This window comes from Haliotis rufescens, unplaced genomic scaffold, assembly GCF_023055435.1.
Source record: "Haliotis rufescens isolate VD_foot unplaced genomic scaffold, xgHalRufe1.0.p SCAF_9, whole genome shotgun sequence".
Taxonomy (NCBI): domain Eukaryota; kingdom Metazoa; phylum Mollusca; class Gastropoda; order Lepetellida; family Haliotidae; genus Haliotis; species Haliotis rufescens.
The window spans coordinates 34,550,542-34,572,511 of record NW_025964383.1 but is presented as its reverse complement, the minus strand read 5'-3'; the positions used below and the strand labels follow the sequence as shown (position 1 = coordinate 34,572,511).

At 40.7% G+C, this 21,970-nt stretch overlaps 1 protein-coding gene across 1 annotated transcript; it reads right to left on the bottom strand.

Moving 5' to 3' along the window:
* Window positions 1–275: 275 nt before the first annotated feature.
* Window positions 276–18,324, bottom strand: LOC124127246. Its single transcript, XM_046490674.2, has 4 exons — window positions 18,201–18,324; window positions 4,234–4,591; window positions 2,765–2,864; window positions 276–1,152 (listed from the first exon to the last, which is right to left on the bottom strand). Exons 2-4 carry the CDS (start codon window positions 4,585–4,587, stop codon window positions 521–523), a joined length of 1,086 nt encoding a protein of 361 aa, XP_046346630.1. The 5' UTR covers window positions 4,588–4,591; window positions 18,201–18,324; the 3' UTR covers window positions 276–520.
* Window positions 18,325–21,970: the final 3,646 nt, after the last annotated feature.

Here is a 21,970-nt window from a genome sequence, read left to right as displayed (position 1 = left end):
TCCTAACTCACCATACTCACAGTCACACAGCAATGTAGTAACATCTTGTCCACCTTTCTGAAGATATGGTCGGGTTGGTTGGAGTGAGTGAGTTGGGTTTAACGCCGCTTTTAACAGTATTCCAGTTATATCACGGCGTGTCAGCTTAATGTGGGAGGAAGGCCCGAAGTGATGCAGATCTCAGACGTTTACCATTTCGGTCAAACCCACGACCACCGGTATGGTGCTGACAAACCTAGAAACATAATCGGGGCGAACCGGGATTCGAACCCTCAATCCTAGGTTTCTGGCGTGCCCAAGCGATACAACTCTGCACAGCGAATCGCTGCGCCTTAGACGACTGGGCCACCCGTGCCCCCCTGGTTGGTTGGAAGATGACAACCAAGGATTAGAAACATCAATTTGGAATTCGAACTCAGCGAATCTGCCACGATTAAGGGACGTTTCACTACACAGATCCATATAATAATAGCGCGGGATGTCGTACACTAGTATTAGTTGGTTATTTGACTTTAATATATTATGGAACATAGTCCATTTGATCAAGCTGCAGAAACGCCTCGTCTATGACCTCGTCCACACCAGAGACAGGCCACTTCAACTGGTCCTGAGAAACAGTCAAGGCTCCTCCCTGACAGTTGGACTTGAACCACCACCCCCCTCCTACCGTCTTGGCACACCCCCAACAGTCCCGGTCCCACGTACAGAACCTCCGGGGCTTGTCATTGTCATCAAAAGCGTCATCCCCCAGCTCCCAAGGATTGGAGAAAATGCGGATCATATCCAGTTGATAGTTAGTAGACTCCGGTGACAAGGTGGCACTTTCCATGTATACACTGGCAACAGGAGGAGGGCCTTGTACCTCGTTGTAGATGTTCCACTGGTATTGGTTGTAGAAGCAGAGGCGGTAGATGGTCTCCAGTCCGAGGAAATACTCGCAGTCGACGTCGCCGAAGCCGTGTTTGTACTCCGCCCACGTCCTGTTGTAGCTGATGCCGGGGCACCAGGAGGGGACGGGGTTCTTCCTCCGGAACACCCACACCGTCCCCGCGTTACAGTTGCAGTACACGGTGTAGGCAACAGGAGAGGCTGCAGGCTGAACTTTATAAAACCCAGTGCCCGTCACTCCGAGCTCCTTTGCCTCTCTGCAGCCTGGAATATTGATATATGATGTTTTATTAACATTAATATATTGTGTTTTTGTGCAAATAAAAGCGAGAAAAACATTTGTCCGTTGTTCGATTTCAACATGATCAAAAGCATGTGTTTATGAATCACTATCAAATAGTGATGATACTAGGTGCGCGAAAAGGTGAGCGTATCCTGCCCAAGTCATGACACCGGTACAAGCACAGACGACCGTAAGTTCGACACTTCAAAGTTCGACACATCAAAGTTCGACACATCAGACTGTGTATTTATCTTTGCAATGTGTAACCATTATTACATAAGTTACAAATATTAGTGTTGAGAAAGTATTACTGTCTATACTATCAGTTTGTATGTCTTACATTTATGAGGAATTCAGAGACATATGTATCGCGGAAGATTATAAAATGTTATCTCACACACCCTACCATTATGGGGGATTGTTAACTTTGTTCAAGCTTAAGCAATTTGTGAAACACACTTAACGATTCCAAGATTATTCGCAACGTTTCATACTGATTAGGATAATGCACTCAGAATCACTAATGTGAACCCTCCGGTATTCATATTTCAATACATACCGATCGGGAAAATAGCGATATTGACGATGTACCTGATTTACAGTATTTCCGCTTTGTCTAAAATGCTGTGAATAATATCTCGGAGCAGTGAATTTCAAGTTGTGGATTTGTTTTATTGTGCGGGACATAGTTTTCATTCAACCTCAAAGTGAGGTTTGAAGATACGGGACACGTATGTCCTCCCGACATTCAATGTTTTACTATACCCCTGATATTACTGACTACGGTTAAAAAAACAACATTTCCACAATCGTAAGAAATCTTTACTAAACGCAGTGTACAGTGTACGAATCCGACTGTTTCATAAAGCATGTGTTTCTGTATCACTACCACATAGTGAAGATATCAGGTGTTCGCGAAAAGGAAAGCTCATTCTGAGCTACAATCCACTTACGGTGGGGTTTAACGTCGCGTCGAAGATTATTGCACTTATATAGCGACGTGCATGTACGTGTGTGTGTGTTTGTACGGCTGCTTGTACTAGTCCGGACTGATGCCGATTTATAGTGCTAGCTCACTGAGATATGCCGCAGTTTAACATGAATACCCCACTCAGACACAGTATACTGACTCCGAGCCGACCAGTCCTTGTTTTAGCCCCTTAATGCCGAGCGCCAGACAGGGTAACAACAAGGACCATCTTTTAACGTCTTTTGGTATGACGCGGCCGGGGATCGAACTCCGGACCTTCCGCTCTCCGGGCGGACGCTCTACCACTAGACAACGGAGGCGGTCTCAATCCACTTACGAAATATTTATATATATACTTTAAACTTATAGCATCAATACAGAAAGTGGCCGGGACAAAAAACCCAGTTCGTTATATCCGTCTGTTCGTTATAAGCGTGTTCGTTATAAACGTAGTTTACTGTATACACGTTTACGTTTAATGAATGTTGTGTAATGCGCATTCTGTCTATTTCCCATAACACCGTCCTACCCTTGACTGACCTTTTACTCGTCTGGTTGTTTCTGCTGAATAGTTCTCCATGGCTAATTACATAACTACGAATACTACTTAGTCCACGACTTACTGTGAATATATCTTCCGCAGTACTGCCCGGCATATCCGGCAATACAAATACAGATGCTTCCAGTCCACGTTCCGCCATTTTTACATGGATTCGAGGCTCTCTGAAGATGAAGGTGTGAAGAATATAAATACACATGTTGAGATGAGGTGAAATTAGGTTAAACGTCGCGTCCAAGATTATTGCACTTATATAGCGATGTGCATGCACGTGTGTGTGCTTGTACTAGTCCGGACTGATGCCGATTTATAGTGCTAGCTCACTGAGGTACCATGCCGCAGTTTAACATGAATACCCCACTCAGACACATTATACTGACTCCGGAGTCGCCCAGTCCTTGTTTTAGCCTCTTAATGCCGAGCGCCAGACAGGGTAACAACAAGTACCATATTTTAACGTCTTTTGACGCGGCCGGGGATCGAACTCCGGACCTTCCGCTCTCCGGGCGGACGCTCTACCACTAGACCACGGAGGCGGTCTTACTCATGTTGGGAAACACGCAATATCTGACAGTCGACAGCTGTTACAACACAGAAGGCCACTAGATTACTTGTTTGTTGGTTGTTCAACGCCTTACTCAGCAATTTTCCAGCTAAATTTCAGCGGTCTGTAAACAATCAAGTCTGGACAAGACAATCCAGTGGTGGGCGTCGTGAGCATCGATCCTCGCAATTGGGACACGATGACATGCAATGGACCAAATCACCCAGACTGACCGCCCGATCCATTTAGTCACCTCGTATGACAAGCAGGGGTTGTTGGGGACCTATATTCCTACCCGGAATTTCCATCGGCCGGTCATCAACACACGCCCATGGTTAACTTAAAAAGATTGGAGGGAGAAATATTGCGTGTGGTACTTCATTGAAGAAGGACAATGGTCAAAACAGAAGTGGGAAAATAGGCAAATTGGGACATAACAGTGCCACCAAAACGCCTGAGGCAATTTGCTGTTCACAGTTGCGTCTCTTGGGCGGTTTGTTCAAATGTCTCATTCGCCCTGACAGTTTCTTTGGTCACCATGCCCGTTTCATCACAGTAGTGATACCTGCATTACTTAGAATTCCATGACACATTCAGTTGACTAGATGTGATACAAATAAAATAATGTTAAAAGCGGCGTTAAATACGACTCGCTCGACAACAACGACCTGCGCCTAACGGAAGCCACTCTGCACAGTTGGTTGGTTGGTTTGTTGTTTAACGCCGCACTCAGCAATATTCCAGCTATATGACGGCGGTCTGTAAATAATCGAGTCTGGACCAGACAATCCAGTGATTGATATCATGAGCATCGATCCATGCAATTGGGATCGATGACATGCATCAATCAAGTCAGCGAGCCTGACCACCCGATCCCGTTAGTCACCTTTTACGGCAAGCATGGGTTGCTGAAGACCTATTCTACCCCGGAATCTTCATGGGTCACTCTGCACAGACATGATATTAAGCTACGAGATGAGATTCTATACCAAGGCTACTGCATCCTTGCGTTGTAGGTGTCTGCATCTGTTCTTGGAGGTCATGCCGCCACATCCTGAACCGGACACGTCTCCCAGGATGTCGCACGTCACAGCACCGTCATCCCTAGTGCATGCGTTCACCGAGAAACATCCGTACGTACGTGCACATATCGTTGCGCACTCGATGGCGTTCAGTGTAGTGGTTGAGTGGATGGGGTCGATTGGGTATATCACACCGAGGCTACATCCGGGTAGTCCCATGAAGCCAGCTGTCTCTGTACTGGTGTAAACAACGACTGTATGGAAGACCAGCACTGACGCAATGACCAACTGACCATGAATGGTGAGAATATACGTAACCATCTTCCTGAAAAGAACAAAATAATTACATACAAGCATGACTCAACGCCCTTCTGAAACAGTGAGTGAATAAGGTTTTACACTCATTCAACCAATATTCTATTAACGCGGCGAAACACCAGGTTTTGTCCACTTAAACTCCCTGTTTTGAAGTGTACCATATGTTCGGTGCCACCGATGAGGTAAGATACGCACGCACCTCGAGAACACCTGGTCATCACTATCACAATGAATATGGAAAAGGGTTATGCCGTTTTTATTCTTATTATGAACTGTTTGTGTTGCTTTCATTTATTTATTTTATTCATGCTTTTAATCACAAGTTTAATTCAATAAAATCCCCCCCCCCCTCACTCACTCATAAATTGCAGACATGAAGCATTAAAGAGCGTTGATAGTTGCAACAATGTAGATCTATAATCCTCACTCACTCGGTTAATGCGGACATAGAGTTGAAAGACCGTTGACAGTTTGCAACGACCCAGGGCTACAACAGTATAAAACTTTGTATTCTAGAACCCGGATGGCGAAGTATATAATTCAATTAAAATAAAATTTAATAAAGAAAACAAATCTGTTCCTTTTTACCTGTCTTCTCAACTCATTGTCTCCTGAAACGCAGTTATTATTTTTTTGGCCTCAGCAGAAGTTTTTGTTTGTTAAATGTCTTCAATCAGCTTGGAGCACTGCCAACTGATCCAAGCGATGGGAAAGGCCTATCCAAATTTGAATATGCATTTATTTCAAAATTGAAGGAATTTGAGAAGATTGACAATATTCGAAGAGCTCAACTTCAACACGGCGGCCAGCAAGCTCCCCGAAGGAGGGTATACAGAGACTTAGACTCGCGTCTTCAGACACTGAAAGTGAAGCTTGTGCAAGGACAGATGACCTCAATGAACTTCTTAGATGCTGCCATCACCTGTTGAAACTGAAGATGTGAACTGTGAACTAAGATGACGATGTGAACTATTGATAGATCTGGGCCCAATTTCTCAACACAAAGTTTTTGCTATTAAATAACATTAAATATTACACATTCTTTTTGTTTGTCTAACAGTCTGGACACTTTTTTTATTGAAATAAGGGTGTTCTCATTGTGCCTACACTTTAATTTACAGTGTAAGCAGACTGAGATGTAGGCAGACTGAGATGTAGGCAGAGTGAGAGTGAACCAAAACTTCAGCACGCCAAAACTTTTACACTTAGTTAAAACAACAAAGAGATTTATCCTACTGCTTCAATAGAACAGCCAAGGAGATGGCAGCATAGGAGAAGACGTTACAAACAGTGCAGTAATAACAGTTACACGTGCTCATAAGGGTTTAAGTGTTTCTTCTCTGAGAGGCATTCATTTAGAATCTGTGACAGTAATGTGTTTATGTGTATCGAGCAAAATGAAAACATGGTTAAGATGTTAAGACTAAACAATAACAAATTTAACACATAGAGGTAACAAACTTAGAAACCTGAAAGCGATTAAGATTACAATGTTACATAAGTGTTATCACAAAACAGACTCAGTCTGAAGAGCGTGCTCGGGACGAACAGCAAAGCCTTTGGTAAAAATGAAATAGTAGAACAAAAACACCCAAGATAAAGCTCTTGTTCGGAAATTTTTTTCACATAAGCCGTCTGTGATTGTAGTACGTGAACTCATCACAAGAAAGTCACTACAAAGGGTTAAATCTTACTTGCACTGCAGTCACTAGAAAGAAAACCCAACCCTACTACAATCAGAAGCCGTCAGTCACTAAGATTCAAACTACCTGGGACAGTTGGGCCCATATATACACTGATGGAGACAAGGATCCTACCAACAACACTGCTAGGTACGGGATTCATATACTTAGCTCCAAATACGATCAGTATTCCCTGCTGACCGAGAGGCAATTCATCACGCGCTCAAACTCACACCGGAACTACCGGAGGCAAGGGCAGTCATTTTAGCAGATTCGCTAAGAGCACTACAAGCCATCAGCGGCAGAAACTCAGACTGTAGACTAAATACAGTCATTGATATTTTATACGAATATACAAACGTATCTGATGAGGGCACACAGGTGGATCTATGTTGGATCATGTCTCACATAGATGGACAAACCAGAGATAAACAGCCAAATAATTAACCCCATAACCCCAAAATGTCAAGCCAATTGTGACGCAAGCAAAATAGGCAGACGGCTATTTAAAATTCAACACAAAATCCACATAAAGCTACTCAAATGAATGATAGTTCTCACGCCTCAGTCTCAGGTATGCCCATCTTCTGAAAAACAAACATCGTTTCAGTTCTAAAATAGAAATAATGTCAATACAGGAAACAGAAATATTATCAATAATCCTCTCACACACGAGGCCAAACGAAGGGCAGGTCAGCCGAAATTGTTAAGGCAGAGGAGCCATCATGAACACGAAGACGAAGTGAAGAAGAAAGAAGTCTTAGACTATACATCAGTACTAGTTGGTGACTATCTGCACAACAAGAATGTAGACAAATGAAGTACCCAAGTACTAGTTGGTGACTATCTGCACAACAAGAATGTAGACAAATGAAGTACCCAAGTATAAGTTGATGGCTACCTGCACAACAAGAATGTTGACAAATGAAGTACCCAAGTACTAGTTGTTGACTATCTGCACAACAAGAATGTAGACAAGTGAAGTATCCAAGTACTAGTTGATGGCTACCTGCACAACAAGAATGTAGACAAGTGAAGTAACCAAGTACTAGTTGATGGCTACCTGCACAACAAGAATGTAGACAAATGAAGTACCCAAGTACTAGTTGATGACTATCTGCACAACAAGAATGTAGACAAATGAAGTCCCCAAGTACTAGTTGATGGCTACCTGCACAACAAGAAGGTAGACAAATGAAGTACCCAAGTACTAGCTGATGACTATCTGCATAACAAGAATGTAGACAAATGAAGTACCTAAGTACTTGTTGATGGCTATCTGCACAGCAAGAATGTAGACAAATGAAGTACCCAAGTACTAGCTGATGACTATCTGCACGACAAGAATGTAGAAAAGTGAAGTACCCAAGTACTTGTTGGTGACTATCTGGACAACAAGAATGTAGACAAATGAAGTACCCAAGTACTTGCTGATGGCTATCTGCACAACAAGAACGTAGTCAAATGAAGTACCTAAGTACTTGTTGATGGATATAGGCACAACAAGAACGTAGACAAATAAAGTACCCAAGTACTTGTTGATGGCTATCTGCACAACAAGAACGTAGACAAGTGAAGTACGCAAGTACTTGTTGGTGACTATCTGGACAACAAGAATGTAGACAAATGAAGTATCCAAGTACTAGTTGATGGCTATCTGCACAACAAGAATGTAGACAAATAAAGTATCCAAGTACTAGTTGATGACTACCTGCACAACAAGAATGTAGACAAATGAAGTACCCAAGTACTAGTTGATGGCTATCTGCACAACAAGAATGAAGACAAATGAAGTACCCAAGTACTAGTTGATGACTACCTGCACAACAAGAATGTAGACAAATGAAGTACCCAAGTACTAGTTGATGGCTACCTGCACAACAAGAATGAAGACATATGAAGTACACACGTACTAGTTGATGGCTATCTGCACAACAAGAATGTAGACATATGAAGTCCCCAAGTACTTGTTGGTGACTATCTGGACAATAAGAATGTAGACAAATGAAGTACACAAGTACTAGTTGATGGCTATCTGCACAACAAGAATGAAGACAAATGAAGTACCAAAGTACTAGTTGATGCCTACCTGCACAACACGATATAGACAAATGAAGTACCAAAGTACTAGTTGATGACTACCTGCACAACACGATATAGACATATGAAGTACCCAAGTACAAGTTGATGGCTATCTGCACAACAAGAATGAAGACAAATGAAGTACCCAAGTACTAGTTGATGGCCATCTGCACAACAAGAATGAAGACAAATGAAGTACCAAAGTACTAGTTGATGACTACCTGCACAACACGATATAGACAAATGAAGTACCCAAGTACTAGTTGATGGCTATCTACACAACAAGAATGTAGGCAAATGAAGTACCCAAGTACTAGTTGATGGCTATCTGCACAACAAGAATGAAGACAAATGAAGTACCCAAGTAACCAAGTACTAGTTGATGGCTACCTGCACAACAAGAATGTAGACAAATGAAGTACCCAAGTACTAGTTGATGACTATCTGCACAACAAGAATGTAGACAAATGAAGTCCCCAAGTACTAGTTGATGGCTACCTGCACAACAAGAAGGTAGACAAATGAAGTACCCAAGTACTAGCTGATGACTATCTGCATAACAAGAATGTAGACAAATGAAGTACCTAAGTACTTGTTGATGGCTATCTGCACAGCAAGAATGTAGACAAATGAAGTACCCAAGTACTAGCTGATGACTATCTGCACGACAAGAATGTAGAAAAGTGAAGTACCCAAGTACTTGTTGGTGACTATCTGGACAACAAGAATGTAGACAAATGAAGTACCCAAGTACTTGCTGATGGCTATCTGCACAACAAGAACGTAGTCAAATGAAGTACCTAAGTACTTGTTGATGGATATAGGCACAACAAGAACGTAGACAAATAAAGTACCCAAGTACTTGTTGATGGCTATCTGCACAACAAGAACGTAGACAAGTGAAGTACGCAAGTACTTGTTGGTGACTATCTGGACAACAAGAATGTAGACAAATGAAGTATCCAAGTACTAGTTGATGGCTATCTGCACAACAAGAATGTAGACAAATAAAGTATCCAAGTACTAGTTGATGACTACCTGCACAACAAGAATGTAGACAAATGAAGTACCCAAGTACTAGTTGATGGCTATCTGCACAACAAGAATGAAGACAAATGAAGTACCCAAGTACTAGTTGATGACTACCTGCACAACAAGAATGTAGACAAATGAAGTACCCAAGTACTAGTTGATGGCTACCTGCACAACAAGAATGAAGACATATGAAGTACACACGTACTAGTTGATGGCTATCTGCACAACAAGAATGTAGACATATGAAGTCCCCAAGTACTTGTTGGTGACTATCTGGACAATAAGAATGTAGACAAATGAAGTACACAAGTACTAGTTGATGGCTATCTGCACAACAAGAATGAAGACAAATGAAGTACCAAAGTACTAGTTGATGCCTACCTGCACAACACGATATAGACAAATGAAGTACCAAAGTACTAGTTGATGACTACCTGCACAACACGATATAGACATATGAAGTACCCAAGTACAAGTTGATGGCTATCTGCACAACAAGAATGAAGACAAATGAAGTACCCAAGTACTAGTTGATGGCCATCTGCACAACAAGAATGAAGACAAATGAAGTACCAAAGTACTAGTTGATGACTACCTGCACAACACGATATAGACAAATGAAGTACCCAAGTACTAGTTGATGGCTATCTACACAACAAGAATGTAGGCAAATGAAGTACCCAAGTACTAGTTGATGGCTATCTGCACAACAAGAATGAAGACAAATGAAGTACCCAAGTACTAGTTGATGGCTACCTGCACAACCAAAATGTAGACAAATGAAGTACCCAAATACTAGTTGATGACTATCTGCACTACAAGAATGTAGACAAATGAAGTACCGAAGTACTAGTTGATGGCTATCTGCACAACAAGAATGAAGACAAATGAAGTACCCAAGTACTTGTTGGTGACTATCTGGACAACAAAAATGTAGACAAATAAAGTACCCAAGTACTAGTTGATGGCTACCTGCACAACAAGAATGAAGACAAATGAAGTACCCAAGTACTTGTTGGTGACTATCTGGACAACAAGAATGTAGACAAATGAAGTACCCAAGTACTAGTTGATGGCTATCTGCACAACAAGAATGTAGACAAATGAAGAACACACATACTAGTTGGTTTACTATCTGGACAACAAGAATGTAGACAAATGAAGTACCCAAGTACTAGTTGATGGCTATCTGCACAACAAAAATGTAGACAAATGAAGTACCCAAGTACTAGTTGGTGACTACCTGCACAACAAAAATGTAGACAAATGAAGTACCCAAGTACTAGTTGGTGACTACCTGCACAACAAGAATGTAGACAAATGAAGTACCCAAGTACTTGTTGGTGGCTATCTGCACAACAAGAATGTAGGCAAATGAAGTACCCTTGTACTAGTTGATGACTATCTGCACAACAAGAATGTAGGGCAATTAAGTACCCAAGTACTAGTTGATGGCTATCTGCACAACAAGAATGTAGACAAATGAAGTACTCAAGTACTAGTTGATGGCTACCTGCACAACAAGAATGTAGACAAATAAAGTACCCAAGTACTTGTTGATGGCTATCTGCACAGCAAGAATGTAGACAAATGAAGTACCCAAGTACTAGCTGATGACTATCTGCACGACAAGAATGTAGAAAAGTGAAGTACCCAAGTACTTGTTGGTGACTATCTGGACAACAAGAATGTAGACAAATGAAGTACCCAAGTACTTGCTGATGGCTATCTGCACAACAAGAACGTAGTCAAATGAAGTACCTAAGTACTTGTTGATGGATATAGGCACAACAAGAACGTAGACAAATAAAGTACCCAAGTACTTGTTGATGGCTATCTGCACAACAAGAACGTAGACAAGTGAAGTACGCAAATACTTGTTGGTGACTATCTGGACAACAAGAATGTAGACAAATGAAGTATCCAAGTACTAGTTGATGGCTATCTGCACAACAAGAATGTAGACAAATAAAGTATCCAAGTACTAGTTGATGACTACCTGCACAACAAGAATGTAGACAAATGAAGTACCCAAGTACTAGTTGATGGCTATCTGCACAACAAGAATGAAGACAAATGAAGTACCCAAGTACTAGTTGATGACTACCTGCACAACAAGAATGTAGACAAATGAAGTACCGAAGTACTAGTTGATGGCTACCTGCACAACAAGAATGAAGACATATGAAGTACACACGTACTAGTTGATGGCTATCTGCACAACAAGAATGTAGACATATGAAGTCCCCAAGTACTTGTTGGTGACTATCTGGACAACAAGAATGTAGACAAATGAAGTACACAAGTACTAGTTGATGGCTATCTGCACAACACGATATAGACAAATGAAGTACCAAAGTACTAGTTGATGACTACCTGCACAACACGATATAGACATATGAAGTACCCAAGTACTAGTTGATGGCTATCTGCACAACAAGAATGAAGACAAATGAAGTACCCAAGTACTAGTTGATGGCCATCTGCACAACAAGAATGAAGACAAATGAAGTACCAAAGTACTAGTTGATGACTACCTGCACAACACGATATAGACAAATGAAGTACCCAAGTACTAGTTGATGGCTATCTACACAACAAGAATGTAGGCAAATGAAGTACCCAAGTACTAGTTGATGGCTATCTGCACAACAAGAATGAAGACAAATGAAGTACCCAAGTACTAGTTGATGGCTACCTGCACAACCAAAATGTAGACAAATGAAATACCCAAATACTAGTTGATGACTATCTGCACTACAAGAATGTAGACAAATGAAGTACCGAAGTACTAGTTGATGGCTATCTGCACAACAAGAATGAAGACAAATGAAGTACCCAAGTACTTGTTGGTGACTATCTGGACAACAAAAATGTAGACAAATAAAGTACCCAAGTACTAGTTGATGGCTACCTGCACAACAAGAATGAAGACAAATGAAGTACCCAAGTACTTGTTGGTGACTATCTGGACAACAAGAATGTAGACAAATGAAGTACCCAAGTACTAGTTGATGGCTATCTGCACAACAAGAATGTAGACAAATGAAGAACACACGTACTAGTTGGTTTACTATCTGGACAACAAGAATGTAGACAGATGAAGTACCCAAGTACTAGTTGATGGCTATCTTCACAACAAAAATGTAGACAAATGAAGTACCCAAGTACTAGTTGATGGCTACCTGCGCAACAAGAATGTAGACAAATGAAGTACCCAGGTACTAGTTGATGGCTATCTACACAACAAGAATGTAGGCAAATGAAGTACCCAAGTACTTGTTGATGGCTATCTGCACAACAAGAATGTAGGGCAATTAAGTACCCAAGTACTAGTTGATGTCTATCTGCACAACAAGAATGTAGACAAATGAAGTACCCAAGTACTAGTTGATGGCTATCTGCACAACAAGAATGTAGACAAATGAAGTATCCAAGTACTAGTTTATGACTACCTGCACAACAAGAATGTAGGCAAATGAAGTACCCAAGTAGTAGTTGATGATTATCTGCACAACAAGAATGTAGACAAATGAAGTCCCCAAGTACTAGTTGATGGCTACCTGCACAACAAGAATGTAGACAAATGAAGTACCCAAGTACTAGCTGATGGCAATCTACACAACAAGAATGTAGGCAAATGAAGTCCCCAAGTACTAGTTGATGGCTATCTACACAACAAGAATGTAGACAGATGAAGTACCCAAGTACTTGTTTATGACTATCTGCACAACAGGAATGTAGGCAAATGAAGCACCCAAGTACTAGTTTATGACTACCTGCACAACAAGAATGTAGACAAATGAAGCACCCAAGTACTAGTTGATGGCTACCTGCACAACAAGAATGTAGACAAATGAAGTACTCAAGTAGTAGTTGGTGACTACCTGCACAACAAGAATGTAGACAGACTGAACTGTATCCCTGTATCAACTTTGCATGCAAGTGTAGGGCTTCTACGGTAGGTTGTGTGGTGACGAATGTCACTAAGTACAACTTTACCCCAGAAAATAGTCAGCGAGTCCATTGCATCAGCAAGTTCCTGCCTGTTTCTATATTAAACCAAAGAAACAGATCAAATTCCGTAATTAGTCTTCTGTGAAATAAATGACTATGAACTGGCAGTAGTCCGTGCTGCTGAGGATGCGAAAGTGAATGGATGTTTCTTTTACTGCAGTCAGGCCATTTGGAGGAAGACCCAGGACCTGGGCTCAGCTGTCCAGTACAAAGAAGGTCCAGACGTTGAAATGTTGATCTGGGTGGCCATTCCCTCCTGCCTCAAGCTGAAGTCCACAACACATGGACAGCGGCCATGGATACATCACCAGATGGCGACACAACATGACTGATGACTAATAACAACTTAGGGATTTCATATACCGGAAAAACCAGTGAGTGATATCATGAACAACATCCAACGCGTTAGAGTGAGTGAGTGAGTATGGTTTTACGCCGCTTTTAGCAATATTCAAGCAATATCACGGCGGGGGACACCAGAAAATGGGCTTCACACATTGTACCCATGTCGGGAATCGAACCCGGGTCTTCGGCGTGACGAGCAAACGCTTTAACCACTAGGCTACCCGACCGCCCCCCAACGCGTTAGACGTACGATGCCACTTAATCAACTGAATTACCGAACATGACCACCTGATCTATTTTGTCGTTCGTGACTCTTTGGGAATATTTATGTTATTAACTATCCGGGGCGGTCAGGTAGCCTAGTGGTTAAAGCGTTCGCTCATCACGCCGAAGACCAGGGTTCGATTCCCGACATGGGTACAATGTGTGAAGCCCATTTGTGGTGTCCCCCGCCGTGATATTGCTAGAATATTGCTAAAAGCGTCGTAAAACCATATTCACTCACTCACTCACTCGCTCACTATTAACTATCCGTCAACAGAAGCACATTTGATGAACTCTGTGATGAACCTTTGGAGGTATACTCTGTCAGTGAGTTTGGTTTAACGTCGCTATGAACAGTATTTCAGTTATATCACGACGTGGGAGGCCCGAAGTGATGCAGGTCTGAGACGGGAACCAATTGAACTCCACGAGCAATGTATGGTGCTGACAAACCTGGCTACACAGTCAGGACAAATCTGAGTTGTTTCCAGCTAAGATAAGGGACGCAACTACACGGCGAAATGCGGCTCCTTAGAAGACTGGCCCACCATGACACATTGTTAATCTCAAATACTGACATGCAATATATCTAAAACAGAACTATTAACTTAACTGGAATAAAGTTAATACTCAGATGTACACGGCCTATTTTACTATAATAAATTCCTGTTTTGTCTCCTGCCGCTATTATTGTACCCAAGCACTGCATGGCATGCGTGCAAAACACGACGAATGTCCCGCTGGAATCAATAGACAGATGTACCGTGTTTTCAATATAGAGCCAGATTATCTCTATTTATGACTGCACAAAATTGAATTTGAAACCGATCACGCGGAAGATTAGCAAAGGTATTGATTGAAGCGACATAGGTTCAGTTTTCGATTTTAATCCAGGAAACACCGATAATAACCTTCAACAAAGTAAAGCACTTAATGTTAATGAATTAAATATGCTTTACTCGCATATATGACACAGGCAACCTTCGCCAGCATAAGGTGCATCCCTGAAGAAGAAATGCTATAAGGCTAAGTTAAAAGTCAATACCATTTGGTTAGCTGACAGGCAGCTGTTTCGAACACTGGTTGTACACCGCATGTCATTATTATGACCGTTGGAATACACTTTTATCTTAAAATGAACTCTCTCAAGCGATTACTGTCGTGTTTCTGCATAAAATGTATCGCCACGCAAACTTTGAACATTGTAGGTACCGCAAATCTGAATTTTTAACAAATAATTGTACATTAATTATTTAACAATGCCTACCGACAATGACTGAGAAGTACTTTTCTATTAATATTATCTTCTGCGTGATGAGATCGTCAAATCAGTAGTTTCAGTCAGAGGCGTGTATTGGGATTTGATACCTCTGACGGACCAATCAGAATCAAGTATTTCTAAACTCATGGCAGAATGAAAATGATATTTAACGTAAACTGAATCTCCCGTTTGATGGACAGTCGTATGCAGTATAAACCGAATCTTCATATTCAATGACAATTATAAAATGTATTTAGAATAACTGTATCTCCCGTTTGATTGAGAACGAATTTTAGAAGCCCCCATGTGAAATGATTCGCCTCAATTTGATTGCCACTGCCGTCGCCCTTATCCTTGAAATCACGCGATGCTTCGGCATTTCAGGGATATCATATCTTGTTGTTTAACATCGTAACCCTGGGAATCTTTCTCGACACACTGATCAGTCATGTCAAGGTTGAAGGTCATCCTAAACGTTATAGCCTGGAATAAGCTTGTTTGCCGCCCACCTCGAAGTTTTACTGCAGGTCAGTCAACTTGGTATATATCATCCTTTTGCTGGGCCGAAATCGGAACCGGTCATGAGTAATGTCAATCTGTATGTAAGTGAAGGTCGATCGTTAAATCTTTTTTGCAGTTTTCACAAAAATGCCATTTTCTGTAAATATGTTAGAGCCTTATGCATGGAGTGGTTACATTATTTGTGTACGTATGTACAACAAGTGATTAGATTCTCATATCAGTAGTAGGTCACAGTAACCTATTTTCAATGAATAGCATATTCTTGTTGTTTCCTGAATAATTCCACACCAAGGATATAATAAAATGATTTCTGTAGTGCCGAATAGCACTTAAGACTGTTCTAGGTATATTTGCAACTGTTATTAAAAGTCAGACTCACTGATGATAATTGAAGTAGTAAGGTAGACTGTAATGTGCGTATTCGGCAAGGTTCGAGCGACCTTCAGTGAAGGCCAAGGTCACTGGTAACCAAGGTAACCTCAGTGTTGGAATAACATGTTTGCAATAGCACCCGTGTGTTTAACCAGAAACAATGAACCATGTTCTGGGTACGGAACAGCTGATATTGCCTTTATGATGTCTTCATGGCCCCTGAGAACACACCAATCAGCCACAAAATGAATCGGATTCGTTTGCACAACCATACTTTATGGAAACGCTACCAAATATTTTTCTTTCCAACATCGTCTTGTTCTTTTACATTTTGATATAGTGTTTGATACAATGTCTCACTGTGTATTGGTAATTTGTTTGGCCCATGAACTTTATTGTACACACAACACATGTTTTGGTTGTAAGTAGTTGGGAGCATAGGGCTTTAGATACTTCACCAAAACAATGGCAACGGTATCACTTAGGAAATAGTTTGTTTGTTTGTTTGTTTGTTGTTTAACGCCACACTCAGCAGTATTCCAGTTATATGACGGTGGTCTGTAAATAATCGAGTCTGGACCAGACAATCAAGTGTTTGACATCATAAGCATCGATCCACGCATTTGGGATGCGATAACATGCATCAACCAAGTCAGCGAGCCTGACCACCCGATCTCCTTAGTCGCCTCTTACGACAAGCATAGTCACTATTTACGGCAAGCATGGGTTGCTGAAGACCTATTCAACCCCGGATCTTCACTGGTGTTTGGAAATAGCAGTAGGTGATGGTTCTATGGGGTCTTCAGGAGAACTATTTCTGTTTTTGCAAGACGTTACAAACCATTTTCCAATAGCATAAACTGAATGTCTCAATTAGATAACAATTATATTTATGATGAACTAAATTGACGATTGTCTAACAGACACGTCACATTGACGAAATAAATACAATGCCAGGCCATCAGGACAACCAGTCATCCCAGTCACAGAACACGACCGCCGAATCCCCACTTAGGTCGGCTCTCAGGACAAGCATAAAGTTTCCTGGGAACTAGTCCGGAAGATGCTTTTCTGACAGAATCGGTACTGACAGACTGAATTTCTGAAGTAATAAATTATGCATTTTATCGAATAGGATTTTTTCACTTCCATAATACCTAAATACATCAATCCATTGTTTCCCCTTCATACCAATTAGTGATTTGAAGAATTAGTGAGTAAGAGAGTTGGGTTTGACGTCGATTTTAACAGTTTCCAGATATATTGCGTCGTGTCAGCTTAATGTGGGAGGAAAACCAAAAAGGGTGCTGGTCCAAGACGTTTACCACAGCGAATTGCGGCGCCTCAGACAACTGCTCCCACAGTTCGAAGGAACAGTTATAACTAAAATATTATAATAAGTACATTTTCCTTTGTTTAGGAACATACATTGAAACTCGATTTCCGTGATTTAGGAACATACATTGCAACTCAATTTTCCCGATTTAGAAACATGCATTGAATCTCCGTATAGCTGATTAAGGAACATACATTCAAACTCAATTTCCTTGATTTAGGAACATACATTGAAACTTAGTTTCCGTGATTTAGGAACATACATTGAAACTTAGTTACCGTGATTTAGGAACATACATTGACACTCAGTTTCCGTGATTTAGGAACATACATTGAAACTCAGTTTCCGTGATTTAGGAACATACATTGACACTCAGTTTCCGTGATTTAGGAACATACATTGACACTCAGTTTCCGTGATTTAGGAACATACATTGAAACTCAGTTTCCGTGATTTAGGAACATACCAAGGTTACACTTATTTATAAATCCGGACAATGGTTAATGTGGACAATTTCACTGGTGACGGTACCGTCTTCATTGACAGAAAATGTAGAAAATGCTCAATTCCACAACTAAGCAGCATGTCTATAGCGCGGTGTTGAACTACAACGGGTGACCAAATACTACGTTCTGTGGAAAAGCAATGAAGCAACAACTTTCTGTCACACTACATACATCTTTGATTATGTCCAACTTACAATGCGGCGAAGAGTATCCCTCTGCACTAGCAGTTGAAAGACGTGTTGTCTTGTTCACACTTTTTCCCAAAAAACGCCATAGTAAATCTCTGTCCGAGCTCGATTTCCTCTGCCGCCAACTGTGTTGTCGTTACCAAACACTGTATGGATCTGTTAAAGCGTTTGAACTCTGTTTATTTATTTCCAAGGTCGTGTTTCCATTGGATTAACAGTTCGACGCCCGTCGATATTTTGCTTCGTTAACTTGCATCTACAAAGCGAATCGATCGGGTCGGTTATTTCTAAATATAAGATGTTTGCCCATCGAGGGTAAGCCTTGCTAAATTAACCAGGCATGATACATACGTTTGATCATATGAATTTAAAGTATAAGACATTAAGATTGCCGTTAAAGTTAGTAGAACCATTGGCACAAACAGTGCTTCAAGAGCACCCTTACTGTAGGATATATATTTCAACGGTGTATGGTTTAAGGTGTGACTTAGTATGTGTATGTGCGCTAGAGTGTGTGTGTGTATGTGTGTGTGTGTGTGTGTTTGTGTGTGTGTTTGTGTGTGTGTGTGTGTGTGTGTGTGTGTGTGTGTGTGTGTGTGTGTGTGTGTGTGTGTGTGTGTGTGTGTGTGTGTGTGTGTGTGTGTGTGTGTGTGTGCCATATGGCGAAGCGAAAATATTATTCGTTTATTAAAAACACACAGTAAACATCTAGGTAATTATCACAAATTTAAATCTAACTAGAAATATATAATGAATACTAAAACCAAATATATGAACTATGATAAGGATGATAAAACACGTAACTTCAACACAAATGGTTTAATCAAAGAAAACATGCATTTTCTAAATCATTACGTGTAGGCATGCTTGATGTATAGATGCTCAAGTTAAATATTTTGTCAAATAAGGTAGAACATCCAATTACCTGTCTGTACAAAGAGTGAGTGAGTTTGGTTTAACGCCGCATTTAATAGTATTCTAGTTATATAACGACGTGTCAGCTTAATGTGGGAGGAAAGCCCGAAGTGATGCAGGTCTCAGACGTTTACCACTTCGGTGAAACACACGAGCACGGGTATGGTGCTGACAAACCTAGAAACATAATTGGGGCGAACCGGGCTTCGAACCCACAATCATAGGTTTCTGGCGTGCCCAAGGGCCGCAACTCTGCACAGCGAATCGCTGGGCCTTATACGACTTGGCCTTCCGTGCCCCTCTTTACTGTACAAACCCGCACTGTATCACATAACTAGCCACGAAGTGATTCCTGATTAAAGTTGGTCTGAAGCAATTCATGTTGGCCGCAAGAAATAATTCCATTGATTGATTGGTCAGACTCAGGTGCTTGTTTGATTGCGTGTCACGATACCCTGACGGTGTGGGACGATGCTCATAATATCAAACACTGGTTTTGGGGCTCGCCTTTATACATACCGCCGTCATATACCCATCCCGTCCCAGCCAACTGTCCTCACAAAGTCTGTCTGAAAAATGATAAAAAGTTTCTCCCACTGGCGTGTAAACATCACTGCATTAATGGAACATGGATGAACCAGAATCTTATTTATCAAATTTACGGTACAGGAATTCTCGTAACACCCTTATTCGTTTTAGACTTTGCCTGAATGATCTAAAAATTCACACAGGGAGATTTTCATCTATTGAGAAATCGATACGATTATGCCCATTTTGTGACATTGTTGTCGAAGATGAATACCATTTCATGTTTATTTGCCCTATATACGAAAATCTAAGAAACAAGTACTTACCGCAGTGGTCTCTATCTCATTTTAATGCTAAAAGATTGTCTTCATTACTGTCTTGCAAGGATCTTATAACACAACATCAACTGGCTTTGTACATACATAATGCGTTTTTGTTACGAAGTGAATTGTTACCTTGACATTGTATTTTATAAAATATGTTATGTAACTCCGTTGTATATGGGCCTGTGGCCTTTCATACAATAAAGAATTGAATTGAATTGAATGGAACATGGTATAAGTGAAGTATCAAATAATGTCATATATAAGACCAGTGTGTTAACTGAGGAAGACATCTAACAAAACCAACTTTTGACTTGACTCAAAGGGCGGTCGAGTAGCCTAGTGGTTAAAACATCACTGCATTAATCGAACATGGTATAAGTGAAGTATCAAATAATGTCATATATAAGACCAGTGTGTTAACTGAGTAAGACATCTACCAAAACCAACTTTTGACTTGACTCAAAGGGCGGTCGAGTAGCCTAGTGGTTAAAACATCACTGCATTAATGGAACATGGTATAAGTGAAGTATCAAATAATGTCATATATAAGACCAGTGTGTTAACTGAGTAAGACATCTACCAAAACCAACTTTTGACTTGACTCAAAGGGCGGTCGGGTAGCCTAGTGGTTAAAACATCACTGCATTAATGGAACATGGTATAAGTGATATATCAAATAATGTCATATATAAGACCAGTGTGTTAACTGAGGAAGACATCTACCAAAACCAACTTTTGACTTGACTCAAAACCCTAAAGGCATGTCCATTCCTGTTTTGTGATGGATTCCAAAGCTTGATAAGATCCGTACAAAGAGAGCTGTATTCTTGGTCCTGCAAAAGTACTCAATCCCAATTAGTAAACCATGACAGCAAATGTCATCTGAAGTTTACTGAGAAAGGAATCTGTGAAATGCTGGACTTCCTCCTCGATATTAGCACTGTGATATTTGTTGAAAAACAGTTCGTCAAGAAGTAGATTATCTGTACATTGTAGAGTAAGATCCGTATATCTCTCAGTCATCCTGGTTAACTGTGGTTTAATGTTTACGAAAACAATGTTTGAGAAAAATATTTTTTATCAGTTCTTGATATAAAAATTAATGAAATTACTTCGAATTCCAGCAATTGGTAGGTAAGTGCACAGACTACGTCCCAAACAATTGAAGCAGTTACCATTGTCAAAATCAATAGACAAATACATTTTTAGAAGGAGACAAGGATAGACTGTCATGACATTTCAGGTAATTCTCACCAAGGAAACTCACAATGGGTTGCTGCATAATATAAGATCAAGGTAATTGCTACTTAGGCTTTAATGGAACCCGTGGAGTGTGTATGTCCACACATCCGTCGTCATATCGACACCACACAGAAAGCTGTCAGGACAGACAGATTTTACTACTGTATGAAAAAAGGTTCTACGAAAATCAATAATTTAAACCTTGATATTTGTAATCACAGACCTAGTTTGATAAAGGTGCTTCGCATGAAATAGTAAATTCGCGAGACCATATTGTGATAGTATTCCTGTCGCTGCATGCTGGTTACCCCTTATGACAGGTACACTAATTGATGTTGTTCAATGAATGTTTGTTTGCATTATCAATCAGTCTTTGATTTTCCGTTCGTATAGGCCCTTCATACATGTACACAGCTCAAGATATAGACCACATATATTTTAGTGCTAGAGTGAATGAGTTAAAGTTTAACGTCACATCGGCAATATTTCAGCAATATCGTGACGAGACAAAATTTGACAATAATAATATATATTTAATTGAACTGTATAAAATTCTGTCGTCGAAAAATTCGATTGGGATCGATGACAAGCATCAACCAAGTCAGCGAGCCTGACCACCCGATCCCTTTAGTCGCCTCTTATGACAAGCAGACAAGCATAATCGCTTTTTTACGGCAAATATGGGTTGCTAATTAAAAGATCTATTCTACCCCGGATCCTCACTGGTCTCCAAATTATGAGAGTATCGAATATGTGCAAGGCACG

What these genes read in the sequence shown, in the direction of transcription:
- LOC124127246 (XM_046490674.2), bottom strand. Translation starts at nt 4,587, where the DNA reads ATGGTTACGTATATTCTCACCATTCATGGTCAGTTGGTCATTGCGTCA. An exon ending in GCAAGGATGCAGTAGCCTTG is followed by an intron (nt 2,865 to 4,233) that starts GTATAGAATCTC and finishes CTTCATCTTCAG; the next exon opens with AGAGCCTCGAATCCATGTAA. An exon ending in CTGCGGAAGATATATTCACA is followed by an intron (nt 1,153 to 2,764) that starts GTAAGTCGTGGA and finishes TCAATATTCCAG; the next exon opens with GCTGCAGAGAGGCAAAGGAG.